Source organism: Rutilus rutilus (assembly GCF_951802725.1).
Source record: "Rutilus rutilus genome assembly, chromosome: 8".
Taxonomy (NCBI): Eukaryota; Metazoa; Chordata; class Actinopteri; order Cypriniformes; family Leuciscidae; genus Rutilus; species Rutilus rutilus.
The window spans coordinates 31,242,556-31,265,189 of NC_140222.1; the positions used below are offsets into that span (position 1 = coordinate 31,242,556).

The following is a 22,634-nucleotide window of genomic DNA, read 5'->3' on the forward strand; positions in this document are numbered from 1 at the left end:
GTCACAAAATGTAACTTATTTAGTCAAGAGCAGTGAGTAGGCCTAATATATTTGTCCTTTGTTTGATTAACATTAAAACACAGCACAGAGCAAAAATAAAGTTTAATGTATTTCTTTCCCCTGTATTTGCGTGATAGTAAAAATACTTGATTATTATTTTTCTCTTTGTTCTTACAGGCTTTTTTTTTTTTTTTTTTTTTTTTTTACACATGCTCACTTAGCTGCCATTAAATAAGGTAATAGCGTTTTTTTAAAGCACATTTTAAACATAATGATTTTATCATTCATTTAGTTTTAATTGCAAGACAGAGAAAATTGAATTACAAAACAGAGAAACTGAATTGTAAAAGGTTTTATTTTGATTTGTTTTTTTATTAGTAGTACAGCTGATGCATCAGTGATGTTTTATTCTCCTTGTCACACACACTCAGGCAAATTCATCACTCCATCATTACAGGTTTGTATTAGGGGGATACTGCCTATTAAATATTTGCCCCTCTGACATGCAAAGATGATTTTATCCTCATGTGGTGAGAATATCTTTTCCCGTGGACGCCATCGCAGCTCTATACCTCTTTTATTCATTTCCTCCACCGTCACTGAACAAGGCTCTGAAACAAACAACATCTCACTGTCACTGTTACAATAGACATTCATTGATTCATCAGAACCAGAACAACAAGATTACATCAAACTTACTAAATTAAATACATTCAGAAAAGCCTTACATGTCTTTGATGTATGGTTTAGTGTTTATACTTACTCAAACACTTAATATTCCCTCTCCATTCGCCTTGTTCACAGGTCATGTATTTGGAGTAGGGGTGACGCTCATCCAGTGTGTATTTATTAAAGCAGACGTATTCAACTCTCTCCCCTGAATTGTATTCAGGTTTTGTCATTTCTTTTGTATCTGAAGAGTCCACTTGTGGTGGTGGCCCACATTTCCCTGAAGGCAAAGCAAAGTTATTTTTTTTTTTAGATCACCACAAAAATTGGCAAATTACATTAACCCTTGTATGGTGTTTGGGTCTGTTTTAATTTTTTATCAAAAGAAAAATGATAGGTTATTCTGGGTGGTTGCTAGGACATCTTCTTGGCCCAAATCAAGATAGATGATGTGTCGATGAATTACGTATCAAAGTTGAGCATTTGCTTTAATATGAGCAATAGTGATGCTTGCAAACACTGCAAATAAAACTGAACTAAACCTGCTGTGAACCTTACCTTATGCAAAGAAAATATATTTCCTTATATATAAATTATCAATATATTAAACGATTTAACGACATATTTGAAAATGTTCAGAATAATATATTGTGCTAATATATCACCATATATTGAAAAATACATAAAGAATTGCCGCTTTTCATATATTGAAATATTTACTAATATATCATAATGTTTGTAATTTTATATTCAGTACACTTCATAATATATAGATGTAAGATATGGTACTGCATGCATGTGAATAAATATATTGCAGATATATTTACACATGCAGTATAAACACACATAGGGCCCTATCTTGCACCCAGCGCAATTGACTTTGTACACTGACGCATGTATCATTCCTATTTTGCACCCGCGCACAGCGGACTTTTCCCTCCACAGACGCACGTTGGTAAACTTGGGAATGAACTTGCGCTCCCTGGGGCGGTGCAGCGAAAAGAGGAGGCATGTCGCGCATGTTATTCATAGGCTATTTTAAGGGCGCATGCTTGACCATAATCAATGTAGCGTGTGCACAACGCACATAAACTTTGCTTCTCTCATCTACACAGAAGCAGCAGTTTTCATTTTTGCAAATCATACATTATTACAAGGAAAAATATTAACACACGAGGGAAATCATTGTTGTGTCCATGAAGATGTGAAAAAACAGACATAAATCTAGCTTACACATTTACCCAAATTATTATACGCCTGTTTAACCAAAGCTAATTTGGGTGGGTTTCTCCATCCCCATACAATGTCACTTCTCTGTGTTTTACGGCCCTGACGAGAACGTCGGTCTCCTCGGCTGTGAACCGCTTTATTTTTCGGCTGTGAACCGCATTATAATAGCAATCTGCCATGGAACAAGCGCGCGCCTGCTCTTACAGTTTTTTTACAATCACTTTGTTACTATTTTCAGAACCTTGATGTCATTTTTCACAACTCTAGACACAAAACTCACAACCAATGATCAAAATGCACATTTTTCAAAACTCTAACCCTTTTCTCAATTGCTTGGATACAATACACATAAAACTTAGATTTAAAACTTTAAAACTTAGAACATTTGTTCATTCAACAAAAATCACCTGTTCAATATGACACAACTTAACATCAAAGTACTACTATTTCAAAAGGCAATTCACACATTACATTTCAAATGAGTGTCTATTCATTTCCTTACAATGATCTAACTATCAATTGATACAACTGCTCAAAATGATAAGTAACTGTTGCATTACTCTTAATGCATAGTTGTATAGAAACAGACAAACAATCTTCCATGTTTACAGTTTTTTACAATCACTTTGCTACTATTTTCAGAACAACACAATGGGCCAGAGTTGATGACAATGTAGAAGTACAGTAATCACTCATGTTTTGTTTCTAACAGTACAAGCAAGCAAGTTGAGGAACACTGCATTTGATGTTTTACAAAAACATCTTTTCTTTTCTATTTCATAGCTAATTATTTTTGCTTTGATTCAAATAAACCTATGTTGTGATTGTACTGTAATGTTTTGCATCAATATATCACAAACTTTGTTCAATGATTCCACTGTGTCTGTAGTATTCTCTCTACTACTGCAGTACTTTTACAGAGATGTATTTACTGTACATGTAGTACCATAATGAAACCTGTATCACCTATTTTGTTCTACAATATTTAATGATTGTACGAACAAACAATGACACAGTGAAACTATCGGTTGCTTGTGTGTGGGTGATCTATAGTTATGTTTCAATGGTATTTCACAGTAAATTTGTTTACTGAACCAATGATTGTGCAAGTGCAAGATTTCTTTAAAGATTTGAATGCACAATGTTTTGAACATTAGACAGCCTGTGTTACAAGTGATAACCGTTTTGAGTTTTGTGTCTAGAGTTTTGAAAAATGACATCAAGGTTCTGAAAATAGTAGCAAAGTGATTGTAAAAAACTGTAAAGGGAATGTGAGATGTCGCTCTGATTGGTTTATTTCACGTTACGCCCAAACCACACCTATGAATAATGAGGCTACTTCAGACCAACACATTTTAGATTTGCGTCGGGCGCAAGAGTCATTTATCCCGCCGGTATAATAGCAACAGCGCCCAAGACCTGCCCACAAAGTTACTTGGGTTTCGCGCTTGATACTTGTGTTTCAGATCGTTTAAATAGGGCCCATAGGCTTTATAGAGAAATATATAATGTAATACTTTTCTTATATTTTATAATTATTTACATTATAAATGTTTCATATTTTCAATCTAAAAAAAAACAAAAAAACATGCACACCTGCATGTACTAAAGTATTTAGCAAAAACATTATCACTGTGCAGAGGAGTGCACAGCCATTACTTTTTAAATATAGTAACATATAGAGCCCTATTTTAACGACCTAACGCATGGTCTAAAGCGCATGGCGCAAGTGCACTTAGTGTGTGTCCAAATCCACTTTTGCTAGTTTAACGACGGGAAAAATGGTCGGCACCCCCGGCATATGGTCTAAGAGGGTTGTCCCTTAATGAGTAATGGGTGTGTTTTAGGCTTTACGTGTGTTAAACCAATCAGAGTCTCATCTCCCATTCCCTTCAGACCAGCACGCCCATGGGCGCACATGCATATGCTATTTAAACAACGTGGTGCAGGCCGTCAAAACATTTGCCTAGCACTACATTGCGCTGGGTGTATGATAGGGCTCATAGTCTTAATGGTGTTTTGCCAATTATTGTCAAACTAACCACAGGCTCTACTCTTCAGCACAATAACCCCAAAACACATAACAGAAAACCTTTTAAATTCCAAAATAACAGAACATTAAACACTAGCAGCTCTCCCACTACATTAATATTGACCAAAACACATGAAATTACACTTAATTGTAAAATTCTCTTCTTTAACAGTCAGTAGCAAAGCATGCTGGGAACTAGAAATCTGCTGCAACTCATTCCCTGAATGTGTGTATATATGCGTGTACATACATTCACATTTATATGGGAACGTGCATGTGAAATATATGTACACAATAAAGGATACAACTTTATGAATATTACATGTAATGCTATTTTTGCCTTAATTTCTAAATATTTTATATGTATAAATATATAGCCATACACGGTCAATGCATATATTGCAGTATATTGAAAAATATAAGCACTACTTTCCCATATATGGAAATGTATTATGTAATATATCGCATTATAAGTATATTCCCATATATTTATAAGGGTTACCTCCTACACATTTAGGAAATGGCTTGTCCCATTCTCCATTTGGCAAGCAGGAGATTTCACTCTGTCCTTGTAATTTTCTTCCCTTCCCAACACATGAAAGAGTTATTGTGTGTCCAGGTCTGATTGAAACCTCAGGCCCCGGGTGTCCGTCCTCAGTGACGTCTGATCTCATGTTTACTGGCAGGTTTGCGACACACATTACCTCTAAAGAACATAAAGATTTGATAAATCAAGCATCCTCCATGTGAACAACAGATCTATCATTGATCTGTCTTTGTCCAATCCAAAGCTTTTACATTCTGTGGCCTTACCTTCACATTTAGGGAAAGGGCTGCTCCATTCTCCATTTGGCTGACAGGTGATTTCTCTCTGTCCTTTTAATATCAGCCCTTGTCCATTGCATGAAAACATTAACTTGTGTCCAGGTTTGACGGGACCCTCAATATCATGGAATCGCTTTATTTTTAAGTCTTCCACTGTTGTGTTTAGAGGACATGTTACCTCTAGAGAAAGCAGACACTTGATCACATATTTATCCACACAGAAGCTTTTATACCTTATGTGGCCCAGTGTTCAAGAGTAACTATGCTAATTACTTTTGCAAAAGTAGTGGTTTAGCATAACAATTACATTTTTGTCATAAATTCAACAAGCAGCGTTACAGTAAAGAAAACTGAGCTTAAAATGGAGTATACATCTATCCCTAACAACCTCATAAAAAATTCAAGATAATAAAATACAATATACAATATAATGCATGTCCTGACTAAGGTCTGTTAGTGATACAAATAAATTAATAAAGCAAATGACATTTTTCCACTTAATTCACCATCAGTCCCAGCTGATGTTTGTCATGTATAGTAAATTTTTACCATTATGTAAGTAAATGTGATTTTTGATTCATTAAATTTTAAGTGACTCTCTTAAATTTTCACTCCATTTTCCATTTTCACAGATTCATCGTCCTTCTGGAATTTCATTGAATAGCTCTATGCACTTGTATTTCAGAATTTCTTTATTTTCATACTCGTATCTTTCTCATGTGCCAAAAAAAAAGAAAAAAATATATGTGGAGAGAGACTGTGGAGTCAGATTTCCCTCATTAATAGCTTCAGATGCATTCAGGTGTGTACATTATACTTAGTGTCCCTACTACTTTATTTAAAGAGTTGCTATCATCATTTGGTTTATTAATGTGACCATTTTTAAATCTCTCAATCGTTTTCTCAGGTTAGAACTTTTTTATAAGAAAGGAGTATAGCACAATGACACTTAAACACTCATTTGATTTTAATTCTAGAGATAATTTGATTGGACAGAAAACTGTGTAGCACAGGATGAGTCATCCAGCATATATCAGCTAAAACTGATAATGTTTAACATTACAATAACATATTAATCTAGTGCACATGGACTAAACTCAAATTATGATTTTGCTGAGTCTTCAGAGCAAATTGATTTTGTAATTACTGTTGTCCCCACCACAAATTATCTGTGGACTTGATGTTATTCCTCTTGATTGTCAAATATCTAACAGTCTCTCTTCTTTTTGACATACAAGATTTTTTTTTTTTTTTTGTAAGACGTTACAAATCTGTAAGATGTTTTAAAAGTCATTTATCATAACCAATCAAAACCTTACCTTCACATGTTGGTGTTTCTTCCCAAGTTCCAATGTGGCAGAAAACTGTACTCTTCCCATTCATTAAGAATGAGCTTCGGCATACATATGTTACACTAGATCCATGTGCATACAATTCTTCAGGTTTAGATGTTATGAATGCATATTCCACCTTTGGAGGAATGTTACAACTGACGCCCACTAAAAAAAAAATATGTTAAAGGTAATTCATGAAATCCAGTAAGACTGAGATTAACATCGTCAATAAATAGTGTCTATTTTCCACTATATGCTGTCGCTGCTCCTCACAAAAATACAATAGGAGTTTGAGAAGCTCACCCTCACAAACTGGTTTCTCCCATGTACCTCTGATACATGTTATGAAGCTTTGAGTTGATATGAACCCTGGATCACATTCCACTTCAGCAGTTCCTCGATCACGAAGGCTTTGCTTTAGTTTTCCATGGTGAACACTGGGAAAAGCACCACATTCTTCCTCCCCTGTAAAGACAGAAAACAGGAAGCACATTTCAGTACACTATCATTCGTCTAACACCTGAGACTGACAATAATAAAACTCACGGATGCACCGAGGTTCTTCAGACCAAGAGCCTTTCCTGCATGTCACTGAATCCCACCAGTTCCCAGTGAAGGGTTTATAACCCGTGTTGCAGGTGTAAAAGATTTCTTCCTCATTGGAGGGGTGGCTGTATATCAACCCGTTTACCACGGATAGATCACGGCACGATCTCTGCTTTGCTGCGAGGAAACAGTTTAAAAACATAAACATTCTGATCTCATTTGTTTTGAGTCGTCATTATGTAGATGTATAATGATTTGATTGGATATTGAAAAAATTCAAGATAAAGGCAGTATGACGAAACTGTGAACACAATGTTTTTACATTCTTTACTGTCATAGTACAGTAAGAGCTGTGCGTGTAAACCTCACTCCCCTGGCCTCAAGAGATGCATTAGCAATTGACACTAGAGGCTGTGGTCTTTAGAGTCCTTGTTAGCATATCTGCCTTCCACATCAGAGTCCCCGGTTCGAATCCAGCAAGGAGCAGGTCGAATCGGACCAGTTACACAAGTACAATATAACAGTCATGCAGTTCACTATCACTGTTTCACCATCAGCGTATGAAGATTTTTAAACTGGTTCTAAGTTTCCATATTTAATGTTTTCTCGAAGACATTCTGAGAAGCACAAACGTCACACAACGACACATTAAATGCTGAAGTACTTGCACAACTAGTCAACACTCTCTAGAGCTACAGTTAAATGATTTGGAAAGTGCATATAATATAACGATTATTTTCAAATCATTTAAATCTAAATGAAAAAGACATTTAAATAAATAACAACAACAAAAAGAACTTGCCTTATTGGCCACAATTAAAGAAAAACAACCAAAAGACGAAGCCGAGGAGTTTCACAAGTATCTTTGTTGGTCTGTCTCTGATACTCTTGTCTGCTTGGGGATCAACAAGTGAATCATTTATCAAAATCAAAGAGAGGGTTTTCTTACACCAGACCACTCTGTGCACAAGCAATATTTACACTGTTCGCTCTTGTTCTTCTTGAATCAAATCATAAAGTATATTGTGGTGAATCAATCTGTCGGGCATTGGAAATGAGTGAGATTGAAGAAGATTCACAACACTTTCAAACTTTTAAATAAATATTTCAAATTGAGTGTCTTTATTTTGTTACATTTAATTTGGAGAATCATCCAATCAGAATGAAGTAAAATCAAAATTCTGATATTTTTTTATAATAATAATGAGAATAATAATAAGTGATAGTAATAATAAATAAAACCAATTCATCATTAATGATACAAAAATCATACCAGTGCATTGTCGTATGCCTGTCCATTCAGTCCGGGAATTACAGGTGATTTGTACAGGCTGCTCTGGTTCAAACCCAGGACGACATTTATATTGTATTCTTGAATTGATGTTGTAGTGTGTTCTCTGATCTCCCACAATCTCTGCATTTGGGATGTTTGGTGTTGCACACATGTTTACTGTAAAACAAAAATATCATCATTCTAATTTGAATTCATAATATATGCACAAATTGTAAGATTTAATATCAGCCCATACCAGCACACAGTGGTTTTGGTGTCCATCCGTCTCGTGTGCATGTGGCCTTTTCTGCTGTTTTATCATATCTATCCGTGCAATAGTAAAATATTTTAACTCCCAATTTCTTATCTCCCGAGAAGTAATATTCTGGCCTAGACACATGCTGGTCACGTGGAACTTCACATCTAATTTCTGAAACAAGATTTACATTATTTTAATATCATGCGGTAAGTTCAGCAATAAATGCAGAAGTGTTTCTCTATAATCTTACCCGCACAAACAGGCTCATAATCCCACTGCCCATTCTCTTGACATGTAAATGATTTGATGGTTTCTTTTGTTTGAAAGATCCAGGATTTTTCAGTGCAGGTGATCTCCACACTTTCTCCAGCTCTGAAAATAGTTTTTCCCTCTGGGTTGATCTTTTTTACTCCGAATGTGGTTGATTTAAGCTCACAAGTTACTTCTGTACAAGACATAATTATGTAGAAATAAGGGTAAGAAGAGATGAAACATAACAAATGTGTGAAACTGGATTTGCATGCTTTGTCTTTTGGGGAAAACAAATGATTCTGACAATTTACTTCTTTTTTTTTTAAATCCTAAAATAGGAAAAAATACAGCTTACCATAAATAGAGTACAATTTGAATAAGTCCCTAAATAAGTATAAGCACATTTTCTATTTTGAGAACTTTTAGATATATTTGCTAAACTATTATCTGGAAATTAAGCAAGCTATTAGAAAGTAGTTATTAGTAAGTCGTTTTTTTTAGCTGATTTTGTAGTTACCAAATAATAATGCTCAGCAAATGCTGTTGCCTCATGATTATCCCCAATAATAAAAAAATAAAAAAACATCAGTTGGACACTTACAGCATCACAGGAAGAAAGTAAATAATCTCATTCCATTTTCTCAACTTTTACAAATATTGTTGACTCCTTTCATCATTTAGAACAAAAAGATCAAGCAAATATTTTCTTGAATGCTTTGGAAATATATAATATTAGTTTATTAACTACATACGTGTTTTATTTTAATATTCAGTTTTGAATTTAAGGTTAATGGCTATCTAATTTAAGAATGTTTCAGTGTGACACTAGAGTTTCTTTGCATAATGAAAGCAATATGGATAGAATGATTTTAGTGTTATTTCACATATTAATTATTTGTTATGTAACACTGGTGTATTACCATCACATTCTGGGTTCAGAGTCCAGCCAGATTTAGCACATTTGGGGATACATTTCATACAATACATATAAAGAGAATAAAAAGCATAAAGCACATTTACCCTTTCTCGCAAGTATACAACACTGTTGCTCCAAAAACAAACCCTGACCCTGATATAAGACTAAAATCACCATTTGCTGTTAAAAGTTAAATGTTTTGGGAAGTGCATATAATTTAACATTTATTTTCAAGTCAATAAAATCTAAATGAAAAAGACATTAAAGAAAAACAACCAAAAGACGAAGCCGAGGAGTTTCAGTATCTTTGTTGGTCTGTCTCTGATACTCTTGTCTGCTTGGGGATCAACAAGTGAATCATTTATTAAAGTCAAAGAGAGGGTTTTCTTACACCGGACCTCTCTGTGCACAAGCAATATTTACAACTGTTCGCTTATGTTCTTCTTGAATAAAATCATAAAGTATATTGTGGTGAATTAATCTGTCCCATAGAGCATTGGACATGAGTGAGACTGAAGAAGATTCACAACACTTTCAAACTTTTAAACAAATATTTAAAATTCAGCTTCTTTATTTTGTTACTTTTAATTTGGAGAATAATCCACTCAGAATTAAATAAAATCTAAATTCTGATAATTTCTATAATAATAAAAATAATAATGATAATAAATAATAAAAAACATTAAACAGCCCTTTTCTTCATTTTCTCTAGTCATGTAGCACTGATTTCAATTTTATTCACATTTTTCTGCTGAATAGGCAGCCATGTTTTATTGAAAGCCAATTTTGCCAGCAGTGAATCTATACCAGTAAAACCTGGCACGCAGTTCACGTTCATTGTTTCAATATTCATAATATAATATTCCAAACTGGTTCTATGTTTTCATATAATATCCTCTCAACGACATTCTGAGAAGCACAAACAAACGTTACACAAAGATGTAGTAGTCGACACTCTTTAAAACCACTTAAGGTCATTTAAAAGTGTTGGATGTGTATATAATATGAATAACATTCTAACAATGAATGAACTCACCTTGACCTTGCACAACAGTAACAGAAAATAGAAAACAGGAAAAGCTGATGAATTGTACAGGAACTCTCATTTTGAACTCTCATTTCACAAATGACTGTAACTTGTTTTCTCACTCTGTTTGTATGATGGGGAATCAAAAAGTGAATCATTTACTAAGTCAAAAGGAGGACTCTTTTATACCAGATCACTTTGTGGATGTGCAGAAGGATATTTTGTTTAAAATCCCCCTGTAGTCAATAACTGTATCCCTTAAAAATCATCTTTGATCACAAAAATGACATAAAAAAAAAAAAAAAATCCTGTGAATTTTATTTATTTATTTATACCTTAAAATAGCTTGAATGTAACTCTACACCCTTGCTTCATTTGCTTTCAAGTAAAAAAAAAAAATCTAATTGAAAAGCATATTAAGATGAATAACATTAACCTCAAAAATAACCTGCCTTCACTCTGTGCACAACTAAAGGAAAATCACCAAAAGATAGGAATTCTCATTTTGAGTTCACATCACAAGTAGGTTTTTTTTTTTTTTTGTCATCTGGACAAACCAAAGGACAAGTTACCCTAGACAAGTCAAACTTTGTAAGTCACATTTATGTAACATATAAACAGGAAGCAAAAAGAAAGTTCTAAAATATTTGATGTGTTCACTGCTGTGCTTTACAGGTTAAACCTGTTAGATTTAGATTTTTTTTTTCACTGACTAGTGTTCTTTACATTTAAAGAAGAACATTATTACATTAATTAATTAATGATTGTTTCATAATACTTATGTTACTAAAACATACATTGAGGTAAAAGAAGAGTTTGACCCTTAAAGTATCAGTATGTGCTAAAAAAAAAAAAAAAAAACCCAACTGTTGTTGTCTCTAGAGTCTAGATGACCTAGATTGCCCTCCTTATCTCACACTGAAAAAAAATAAAAAATGTTTGTCTTTTTTAAACCGTAAAAACTGGATGTCATTTACGGGATCTTACGGTGTGGACTTTTGGTAAACATTGAAATGTTAAACTCAAAGGTCTTTACCTTTATAAGTAAATGGTTGTCATGTGCTGAGTTTTGGCATGAATAGGATCAAAATTATTATTATTATTTTTTTCATCTATCCTACATGTCAAACTAAATATTATTTGAGTCATTTTATGTTCTTTTCAATTTCAATGAGGTTTAAATTTTTGGCAATGCTGTTTCCAAAATTTGTGACAAATAATAAAAACCTTGACATGTGATTTCATAATATATTTATAAAAATTCATTTGATAAAAAAAGAAATCCAGAATGAGCAACAGGGGTGTAAATTTAGCATACAGTTAAGCCTCAGTAGGTGCTACAGTAGTAGTTGTAATGACCGAAAAACATACTAAAATCTGAGAGAGAAAAAATAGTTTGATCATATTTCCTTATCATAACTTTAATAACAGGGCTGAAGGTTACGATATCAGTGCTACAATATTTGCAAAAAAATTGAGAAAGCAAATGAAATTTTACTTGTCTTATTGCCATGCTGCATTTAATGAAACTAAGAGGTTTAAATATTGGTTGGTTTTCTTTTATTGAGAGTAAAGTATTGATGAAAATATGATCGGTTGTTGCAGGTGAAAATTCTGAAAAATCTGGTGCTCGAGCAGACATTAAAATTTAATTAAATAGCACTTTTTACAATACAGACTGTATGAAAGCAGCTTCACAGTGATAACATGAAAATAATACAACAAAGTTTGTTTCTAGAAGAAAATTGCATCACCATCCACCTTAAGTAAGGCAGATCAATAATACTGTTGAATATTAAATGTCCCCAACAAAGCAAGCCAAAAGCCAAGGCAACAGTGGCAAGGAATCAAAACTCCATCAGGAGACAGAATGGAGAAAGAAAACCTTGAGAGAACCCAGGCTCAGTCGGGGGTCAGTTCTCCTCTGGCCAACGAGCGAACAGTGTATGATTATGATTCACGCAGCATTACAGGTCAGAAGTCGGACTGGATTAGGAATGGGAACCATTACTGGGAAACTCAGGCTGGCAATATCAACAGTAGCAGTCAGTTTCGGCTGTTGTTCAGCTGAAGTTAGTTCTGTGTCGATTCAGTTCTGTTGTAAAGATCATCAATTATTAAGTTAGCTCATTTTATCTATAAAGCAGTTCTGAAGAAATGATGTCATCGTCCAGCTCAGTTCAGTTATCATAACTTGTTCAGTTCTCTGTAAATTGTTTGTGTCTTGAAGACTTTTTCACTGGTGCATGTGCAATAATTGTTAAGGTTTAGTAAACAAGTATGAAAAACATAGTTTAAACCCTTACCAATAAAGATCTGTACAGTTTATCTGGATTTTACAAAATTATCTTTAAAATACAGTATCCTGAAAAGGTGACTTATTTTTGCTGAGTTTGCATAAATAAATGTTTTGCATAAATAAAATGCATAAATAATGCAAGAAATATGTTGAACTAAAATCCACACCAAAGTCACTATAATTACTAACATGTTTTTAATCACAAGGGTCATTAAATGAATTTTAAAAGATAATAAATACAAACAATTTCTTTAAGATTATTACGAACGGCTCAGAGACTTGCGTTGAACATCCAAATGCAGCTTTATTGGGACAATCCAGAATCATAGTCCATATAACAGGCAAAGGGTCAAACAATCTAAAAAAGCAACAGGGTCGAAAATCAAGAATATGGGAAGATACTCAAAAAACCAAGACACAGGAAACCATGATAACGCTCAGAAATGCAGTGTAACAACATACAAGACTTTGCAACGAATGAGTGAATACACAGGGCTTAAATAGGTAAGAGTAAATAAAATAATAACACACAGGTGAAAGTAATCAAAACACTAGTTATTCCGAGCAATGGGTTATGGGAAAAGTAGTTCATGTTGAGAAAGCAGATGGAAGTAGTGTCCTCTGAGGGAGATCATGGGCACTCCAGCTGGTGGTTGTGACAGAGATAATATACAATTCTATAAGTAATATTTGTAGCTGAATGAGAATGAGATACAAGCTTGAGTGTGTCTCTCCGTCTTCATAAACATAATTGCATGCTGAATTTTTACTAGGCCAATGAAAATATTTAATATTCATCAGTTTGGGTTTGCAGTAGTCATTTTAAATATCAACATTTAGTGGTAAAAAACATCTAAAAGTAAATACTAGAAGTCATTCTTAAAATCAAACTGGGTTACATTACCTCAACTACCACTAGTTTATTTTCAGTTATTTTGTGTATCACCTGGAAAAAAACAAACAAATGAATAAATAAATGTACAGAACACCAACATGACTAATTCAGATTGAAAATGAGAAACATTACTCACAACTTTTGTCAATCTGAAGATACCCATTAGAACACGACACGTCCACATATGCTCTCATCTCACTTCCAGTATTCCATCCAGCCGTACAGTTAAGCCTATACGTGTTAGCATGCGTTATATAGACCTTTCCTGTAGGGAGCTGTAGATTGTACTTCTCAACTATGTCATCAATTTCACAAGGCCCTATATGACAGAGACATCGTCCAGTGAAAAACAATACAAAACAATTAGATATTTGTTTTTACAAAAAAGCAAAAGAGAATTAATTTGTAATTGAATGACTCACTCAGACATTTCGGAGGAGTCTCCCATTTTCCATCCACACACTTATAAGATTCCTGTTGCTTGTCCAGCACATAGTAAGACTGGCAAGTGTACGATACCTCTGTAATCACATCTTTTTCCGTACTGATGATGCTGTAGTCTCCATGTTGAAGATATGGAGGTGGTGGACAGATCCCACCTAAAAAAATATATATATATATATATATTCATATACTGTACATTTTTGAGCAGCATTTAGTGTCCGCGATTATACTAATGAAAGTCTTGGGACAGCATTTGACAACAAATTTCTGTGCTCCTGAATGTTTCTGGTCAAAGCATGATCTCCAGTCTCTGAGTGCAAGTGACTGTTTTTATGTGTGTGTGTGTGTGTGATTGCGCTTCATGCACATTAATACAGAACGGTGATTAAACTGACCGGAACTACCTGTGCTTTACACGTTTTGAACACACATCTTCCAGCCAAATAGGGGTGCGTTTTCCCGTACGACGACGTAACTCGCTGCTTAACTACAGTACCATAGTACGATGCATCGATGCATCGTTGAATAAATCTGCTTGCTAGTCACGACTGTTTCCCGAAACCGTATTGTCGCAAAGTGGTCGTTCAACCATGTTGGTTTATGACGTCACGCACGAGGTGGAGTACTAACTTCTTTTAATAAATCTGTTTGAGATCGAATTAATACTAGATGGTTTGCTATAAATTACAGACATAGCATGAGGACTATTTCTCATTTTTCTCAGTTATTTTTGCTCTATTTCCAGATTCAATCATAGGCTCGTTGTTACGTAGTAGAGCACGTTCGCACAATGCCACAATGTCTTAAAAAATGGTGCTTTCAATCTCTTGACAAACTAAAAGACGTAAATGACATTTGTATGTATCCTAAATAAAAGATATAGATTGTACTGAATGTCAGCTTACTTATTTTGCTCAAGATAAGGATTTATGAAGTCCACATATCATGCAAACTGGAAACTATGCTTTAACCACAGGTCGAGAGCGGTGGTTGGAACGAATACCGACTCATTGAACTATGCTGATAACAACGGAACTTGCAAACATAGTTGGCTAACGATGCTTTTGGGAAACACACCCCTGATCATGACTGTGAAACTCAGGCCCTGTCCACACAAACCCGGGTATTTTCAAAACCGCAGCTTTTTATATGCGGTTTGGCCGTTCGTCCACACGCAATCGCAGTATCCGGTCACTGAAACCAAACTTTTTTGAAAACTCCTGCCAGGGTGAAGATTTTTAGAAACTCAAACTCAAAAATCTTCAAGATTTTGGCTTGTGACGTCAGATCCGGAACCTGAAATAACCTTTTTTCCAGGTTTCTGATTGGCCAACATGGCTTTATGGTTAGGGTTATATCGCCACCTGTTGGTTTGGAATGCTCTTAACAGCGCTTCATAGAGTGTATTAGCTCATGTGGACGTAAATGTTTTTTTTAAAAGGAGGAGGAAAAACTGTTTATAAAAATACCCGTGTACGTGTGGACTAGGCCTAAGGTTCCATTTACACAACACCATTAATTTACACAACACTGACGTTTTTAAGGCCTGGAAATGCAAGCTTTTGAAAACGGGTTTCAACGTGCAAGTTTTGGAAAATGATATGGTTATCGTCTCAGTGTAAACTACAAAAATGTGCAATTGCACATGCGTATTAGATGTTCAGTTTATAGGCACATCGTTTTTCTTTACACAATCTGACATCGTCAACTACTGGCCTGGCACGATTTTGAACCGCTTTCTTGGATCAGTGTGAATGGGGATCGTTTTGAAAATACGCATGCACATGACGTCACCACTTTCACAAATTTGCGTTTTTGTAGTTTACACCAAGACAATAACAATATAATTTTCAAAAACGTGCACATTGAAACCCGTTTTCAAAAGTTTGCCAGTTGTCATGTACATGAACAGCCAAAATGAATAAAAAGTTTTCAGTGTAAACGACCCATATGAACTAAACAAGACATGAATGTGACAGCTGTATCATTGTATGTATGTTATATATATATATTGTATCATATATCAATTTTTTTAATGCACCCATAAATTATCCACATTTGGGATTGGATCATCATAGATAGTTGGGTTTTCTTTTAGCATAAATAAATGTGAATGCAAGATTTTGTGGGGACTCACTTTTGCAGACAAATGTTCCGTTCCATTTTCCATTTTGACACATCAAAGCTCCTCCTGAAGTTTCATTGTACGGTTTATTGCACGTATATTTCAGTATCTCAAAGTTGCTGAACACAATTTTCTTATCTGACAGTTTCACAAATCGCAAGTCCCTTGTTGGTTGGGAACACTCAACTGTTCCTAGAGGAACAATTTAATGCAAAATATTATATGAAAAATACTATTAATTAGTTATAAGATTTCAAATGTCGATGGTCATGTTCAGATGGTAGTAAATTAACACATTTGATTACTTCTTAGATTCTGATTTATAGAAATGTTTCTAAATATAAACACAAAAGAATAAATTTGTACCTCCACATTGTGGATATGGGTAATTCCACCTCCCATCTGGCTGGCATTCAATTGCACGTTGGCCGTAAAATCTCATGTTGACATCAGTGCATCGAAAAACTAAGATATGCCCAGGATTATAAGGTGAAGTGATGCCTGGATGTCCAAATAGAATTTCTAAATTTTTTAGTTCTTGCTCCTGACAGGTACCATCTGAATATAGAAAGATAACCTATTTTTGAATACTCAACAATATATTAACAGTAGTGTATGTAGTGTCTGCCTTACTTTTTTTAAATTAGAATATATATTTTTTTAATATAAGACACATATATCAGTTGCCATTCAGTCAGTCTCTATGAGTTACGTCAGAGAATGACGAATGGGGGTTTCGCTAGAGAGCCCTATCACAGAAAATGAGCCAAAGGTATGAAAATACCATGGGTCTGCAGAATTTGCATCGCAAACTCCACCCCACTCCACGGACTGGATACGTGCACTATTTTACTCAGATGAGTTCCTCCTGCACTGTTGATGCCATCACCAGAGTGCATGCCCGGTTGGTCAGCCCTCGTGATCGGTTAGGTGCCTCCATGTGCATGGTTCCCCAGTTGGGCAACCCCCACATGTGTATATTCCACGGTAAGTCTCCTCCGAGCACGTGTTTTCCCTCGGCAAGACCCCTCTTGCCATCTTGAGGTTGAAACATTCCACCCTGCGGGCTGAATACCTCTGAGTTTTCCATATGCATCCCGTACTCGGGTCATATGTGTATTCTAAGTCCTCCCTGCGGGTAGGCGCTGTGTCACATATTCCTTCTGGGATATGCTACCCAGTGTACCTTGGTATTCTTGGCCCTTCACTCGTGCTAGCCTCACGACAAGGAGTTGGGGCTTGCGGAGGACACTGGAAGACAGCCGCATTGGCGAGATTAGATTGGGCCCCCCATTCATCAGTCTCTGACATAACTCGTAGTGACTGACTGAAAGGGAACGTCTCGGTTATGTATGTAACCCTTGTTCCCTGAAGGAGGGAACGGAGACGTTACATCCCCATGCCACTGCCGCTGTACCACTGAAATGGCCGGGGAGCACAGTCTCGGCTCCTCAGCAGGTAGCATAATGTGAGATTGCACCCGCGGCTCCTTTTATACCCACGCGGTGGGGCAGAGTTCACGAAGCAAATTCCGCAGACCCATGGTATTGTCATACCATTGGCTCATTTTCTAATAACTCGAAGGTGATAGGACTCTCTAGCGAAACCCCCATTCGTCAGTCTCTGACGTAACATCTCCGTTCCCTCCTTCAGGGAACGAGGGTTACATACGTAACCGAGACGTTATTTATCTATGGCTTGGAAATGATTCATCCAATCATCTTAAAAGTTTTCATTAAAAGTATCTGAATTTATGATACAATATAATCAAAGCAAAGCAAACAACAAAACAACATCAAGGTGTAACTTTCCAGTGCAGGTCTGTATGTCTGTCCATTGGCCCTCGGAATCACAAGTGATTTGTACAAGTTCCTCTGGTTCAAATCCAGGACGACATTTATATTCTATTCTTGAAGATATTTTATACTTTTGTTTCTGACCTCCCACAATCTCTGCATTTGGGATTTTTGGTGGGTCACACATAATTTCTAGAAAACAAACATCCACATAAGCATAGAATATATATTATGGGATTTTATGAGTAGTGCAGATTTTAATACTCTACAGCAGAACATACCAGCACACAGTGGTTTCGGTGTCCATCCGTCTCGTGCACATGTGGCCTCCGCTGACATTTTACGATATCCAGACTCACAACTGTAAGATTTTTTTACATTCAAATTCAGATCTCCACGGAAGTAAAATGTTGGTAGATACACATGCTGGTTGTGTGGAACTTGACATCTTATCTCTGAAACAAGATTCACCTGCTTTTAAAAATATTCAATGAATTCAGCACCAAATCCAGGAGTGTTTCTCTACATTCTTACCCTCACAAGATGGCTTGTAATCCCACTTCCCATTATTTGTGCATGTAAATGTTTCCTGGTTGTATAAGAACAGGTTTTTGACAGAGCAGATGATTTCCACTGTTTCTCCAGCTTTGAAAATGTTTTTTCCCTCTGGTATGGTTCTTACTGCTCCAGATTCAGTCACATCAAGTTGACAAGTTACTGTAAAGACATCATAATGCAAAACTGAGTTAAGAAAAAGGTCAAGTATGCCAAAAATGGTTGGCAAACTCTAATTCGATTTTGCCTACTGTTTTATGAATACTGCATATTCAGACATATTACTATCTGACACACTGCTTAGTGAATGTTCATATTGCACACAAGCATACTACTTGATCCTACTTTATTAATGGTCAAAAAGTATGTTCATCATCAAATGCTTATTTGGCTTCCAAAAACAATAATTAGGAAAAATTAGTTTACAGAAAATAAAATATACTACCAGTTTTGTACAGCAAAAAAAAAAAGTGTCTATTAGGGGTTATAATATACTCTACTAGCATATCACAATTCATTATAGCAACACTAATTATCTGTACCAATGGTCTACGGATGAAAATGATTTTGGAATTCTAGTAGTTATCTCTTCATGAAATGTGCAAGTACATCAAGCAGTGATCTTGAATAAAGCAAGAGACTGTGGAATTAACCTATGCACTGTGGAACAGGTCCGCTCCAAACGCCATTCTCCATACAATGAATGACACTACTTCCATCTAGCTTTTTCTCAGAAGATACACACTCAAAATGTATAACATCGCCATAAGTTCCTTCCCGTGTGTTCCCTGATGCAGTCACATCCCCATCTGTGCGAATTACAGGGCATCTGACCTCTAGGAAAACAAATAATCTGATTTAGGCTGAGTTTCCTGATAAATCGCTCTATGTCAAATGTTATTTTAACACTGGAGCAATGCCTGTTTCCCAAACCAGCATGTAGACCGCTAACCATTAAAGCTGCAGTCGGCAAGTCTGGCAGATTGAGGGGACTTAGCCAAAATTTTGAATGTTTACAACTCTCACGCCCCGCCCCCATTACCACCAAGCACCCTCCCATCGAGTTTCTGTGAACGCACCGTCTCTTCAGCATCGAAGGATCATTTTCTTTTCCTTGGTTGTTTTGGACCTCCTAGCTCTGGTTGTTAACCGAGGAATTGGTAGCTTGTTAGTAGATTTTCTCTCCGCCATCACGCTTCGTACAATCCAACACATCTGCGAACTTCAGGCGTGTGCATGTGATATTGTAATGTGCGCGAGAGGGGAGGGGGGATTTGTGGTGTGTGCACGAACTGTGATTGACAGTAAGATCTCATACAGCCCTGCGCTGATTGGACCAGAAGAATGGGAGTGGTGGATTTTTGCAAGACAAATAACAGGCTCCAGGTGGAGGTAGAAGCGCAGGGACTGCCATGCTACATGTAAAGACCAATTCACACTGCACCAACAGACGCTGACCAACGTGGACAATCACCAGATTACAGTATGTCATTTCTCAGACATTCCACAACCTGACAAAAGCCGATTCAACATGTTCAGGCCGCAAAAACAAGCACCGACCATTTATTATTAAATTCACATATATGTAACATTTTAAATGATTCAAAACCTAATCATCACACTTTGACTGCATTTAGTTGCATATTAAAGCTGGACTACATATCTTAGGCCCTGTTTACACCTGGTATTAAGATTTGTTTTGGTCGATCGGATCACAAGTGGACGACACTAAATAAGGGGACGGGAGCTTGAGCTTGTCCACTTTCGACCACTTCCAGAGGTAGTTGATAACGCATTCGACCGGATCTTCTCAAAACCTACTGACCTAACGAGTCAACATTAATGGACGTACACAAGTCAGAAGGGATTTAAACTTTGTCGGCTGGTGACCCAAGTTTGGTTTGAAGACGAAAAACACACCAAACACAATGTTCTCACACCATTCCTGATTTCTAACACACACTCACAGTGTTCGGCGTGCTCTTGCGTCTGTCAGATCAGAAATGAAAGCTTTCAGTGTGTTTTTCCGTTGTCTCCAGGCGCGCTCATATGTAAATTGCAAGAGTTTGTTTCATACATTAGATTGAAACATCTGAAAAAGCCCATCCATAGACCCTCCCCTCAAAGAAATCAGGACAGAAGTCGTCAAAAGTGAACAAAAGAGACGGATTAAAACACCAGGTGTAAACGGGAATGTGTCTCCCTCATCTAGTGATCTGATCGAACAAAACGCATTCTAATACCAGCTGTAAACAGGGTCATAGTGTCTATCATGTAGCCTTCTTTTAAATACAGACATATTTTTTTTGTGTGCAAAATGTGGAGTAGACATTGTTTTTAAGTAGATAAAAATAAATAAAAAATCTTGTATATAATGTACATTGACTTTGAAATAATGAATCAGTTTAATTTATTTTGTGTCCTTTCGAATTTAAAGTTGAAAGATCAGTTGAAATTGTAGCCTAATCTACTTTTGAGTGGCCCCATGCTCTACTCTTTTATGAGAGAACATCTTTGCGTGCAACTTTGATGGCACTGATTCTGAGAAAACTGCCTCGGAGATTAAATGCAACCAGCATGTCACTAATGTTCTACATTGTGCTTTGGGAAACCTGGCAGCCCTTGTGGTGCTGTAAGCGACGTTAGCAGTTCGAGAACTTTCATCATCGATGTAGACATGCCCCTATTTCTACACCCCTGTGGTTTTTACGAAAGTATATTTACCTGTCAAGTTAGGCAAGAGCAAATCAAGATATACCATATGAGTTTTATTTCCCTCCACCAACAAAAGAAGCTGTATCAATGCTCAATGTCTGTGATCTTGAACATTATGCATTGTGAAAACCACTACAAGTGCCTGCTGTGAATGTGCAAAATGATTGACAGGCAGAGAGCACCTCAAAAGCCTTATGATTGGTTAAACAATCATTCTGGACGAGGCCTGCAGACTCTTTAATGTTACTGTTTACATATAGCAAACAGTGTCATCACGTGATTTCTCAGGACAGTTATTTCAGTGATATCTTTCAGAGAGTAGATTCGTTCTCTATGTACCTTACCATAACAATCGCTTACAGCACCTTTCTGAATCAAAAGACAATAATGTAAACAGATTTTAAAGATAGCGTACCCTCACAGACAGGGATAGAATTATCCCACCCTTTCATTCTACAGTGACGTTGATTGATTCTGGTTGTCATTTCATACCTATGAACACAAAGTATTTCAACTTTTTAAGTGTAAGTAGTGTCAAGTTAAACAGGAAAGATTTGAACTTTATAAATTAGAAAACGCTTTTTCACATTTACCCTTTCTTGCAAGTATACTCCACTGTTGCTCCATAAGTATAATCACTGCCCTCTATAAGTTTAAAATCACCATTTGCTGTTTCCCCTGGGTGACCACATTTTTTCTCTACAGAAATCAAAGTTTTCCTCTGAAAGCGAACATTTGAATTAAATGAGAAAAAATGATGTGGTCACCATATTGAAATTTTCTTACTTGAGCAGCTTCGTGCAATGAACGTCAGCCATTGTCCGTTTTTACACTTTAATCTATAAAAGCCGATATAACCTGTCACACAGTTCACTTTCACTGTTTCATCATCGTCATATGAAGGTTTTGATACTGGTTCTATGTTTTCATATGTAATATCCTCTCTTAGACATTCTGAGAAGTACAAACAAACATTACACAAAGATGTAGTACTAGTCAACACTCTTTAAAACCACTTACGGTCATTTAAAAGTGTTGGAATATACATAACATGCATAAACATTCTACATGGTAAAAATTATAAACTCACCTTGACCTTGCACAAAGGTAACAGAAAATAGGAAACAGGAAAAGCAGATGATTTTTACAGGAACTCTCATTTTCATCTCATAAATGACTGTAGCGTTTGTTTTCTGGTTTTGGACTCTGTTTGTATGCTGGGGAGTTAAACAAGTTACCAAGTTGACCAAGTTAATCATTAACTTGGTCAAAATGAGGACTGGCCATTCACAAGCTATATTTCCATTAAAATAAATTCTAAAAATCATTTTCAATATTAAGGAATAGCAGAGTTCACACCACAGCTATAATGATAACGGCACAGAGAAATAGAATCGTTGGAATTTCAGAACGATTTTATCCAGCTGATGAACGTTAAAAAC

The 22,634-nt window shown here is 36.0% G+C and overlaps 3 protein-coding genes across 5 annotated transcripts in view; all 3 read right to left on the reverse strand.

Annotated features, from left to right (window-relative positions):
* Positions 1–10,491, reverse strand: part of LOC311296138 (complement factor H-like) — a 118,123-nt gene extending 107,632 nt beyond the window's left edge. For both annotated transcript variants that reach the window (XM_084417799.1, XM_084417800.1), the window contains exons 1-4: positions 10,373–10,491; positions 8,419–8,613; positions 8,166–8,339; positions 7,910–8,086 (exon numbers count right to left, since the gene is read on the reverse strand). In XM_084417799.1, coding sequence (XP_084273925.1) covers positions 7,910–8,086; positions 8,166–8,339; positions 8,419–8,613; positions 10,373–10,442 — 616 coding nt within the window. In that variant the 5' untranslated portion in view covers positions 10,443–10,491. The remainder of the gene's footprint in view (positions 1–7,909; positions 8,087–8,165; positions 8,340–8,418; positions 8,614–10,372) is intronic.
* Positions 338–22,634, reverse strand: part of LOC311296162 (coagulation factor XIII B chain-like) — a 409,206-nt gene continuing 386,909 nt past the window's right edge. Inside the window, exons 2-7 of the mRNA XM_084417846.1 lie at positions 6,394–6,555; positions 6,076–6,255; positions 4,745–4,936; positions 4,434–4,637; positions 764–949; positions 338–611 (exon numbers count right to left, since the gene is read on the reverse strand). Of these exons, the coding sequence (XP_084273972.1) occupies positions 418–611; positions 764–949; positions 4,434–4,637; positions 4,745–4,936; positions 6,076–6,139 (840 nt within the window). The 5' untranslated portion in view covers positions 6,140–6,255; positions 6,394–6,555 and the 3' untranslated portion in view covers positions 338–417. The remainder of the gene's footprint in view (positions 612–763; positions 950–4,433; positions 4,638–4,744; positions 4,937–6,075; positions 6,256–6,393; positions 6,556–22,634) is intronic.
* Positions 12,934–22,409, reverse strand: LOC311295259 (complement factor H-like). Of its 2 annotated transcripts, XM_084416534.1 has the most exons (14): positions 22,283–22,408; positions 21,979–22,146; positions 21,786–21,891; positions 21,608–21,684; positions 19,131–19,313; positions 18,457–18,639; positions 18,204–18,377; positions 17,938–18,114; positions 16,493–16,684; positions 16,139–16,318; positions 13,980–14,156; positions 13,694–13,876; positions 13,567–13,608; positions 12,934–13,308 (listed from the first exon to the last, which is right to left on the reverse strand). In XM_084416534.1, the coding sequence occupies exons 1-13, from the start codon at positions 22,356–22,358 to the stop codon at positions 13,589–13,591; spliced, it is 1,896 nt and encodes a 631-aa protein (XP_084272660.1). In that variant the 5' UTR covers positions 22,359–22,408; the 3' UTR covers positions 12,934–13,308; positions 13,567–13,588. The 2 variants fall into 2 exon arrangements, with proteins under 2 accessions (XP_084272660.1, XP_084272661.1); XM_084416535.1 differs by lacking the exon at positions 17,938–18,114 and having other exon boundaries at positions 22,283–22,409.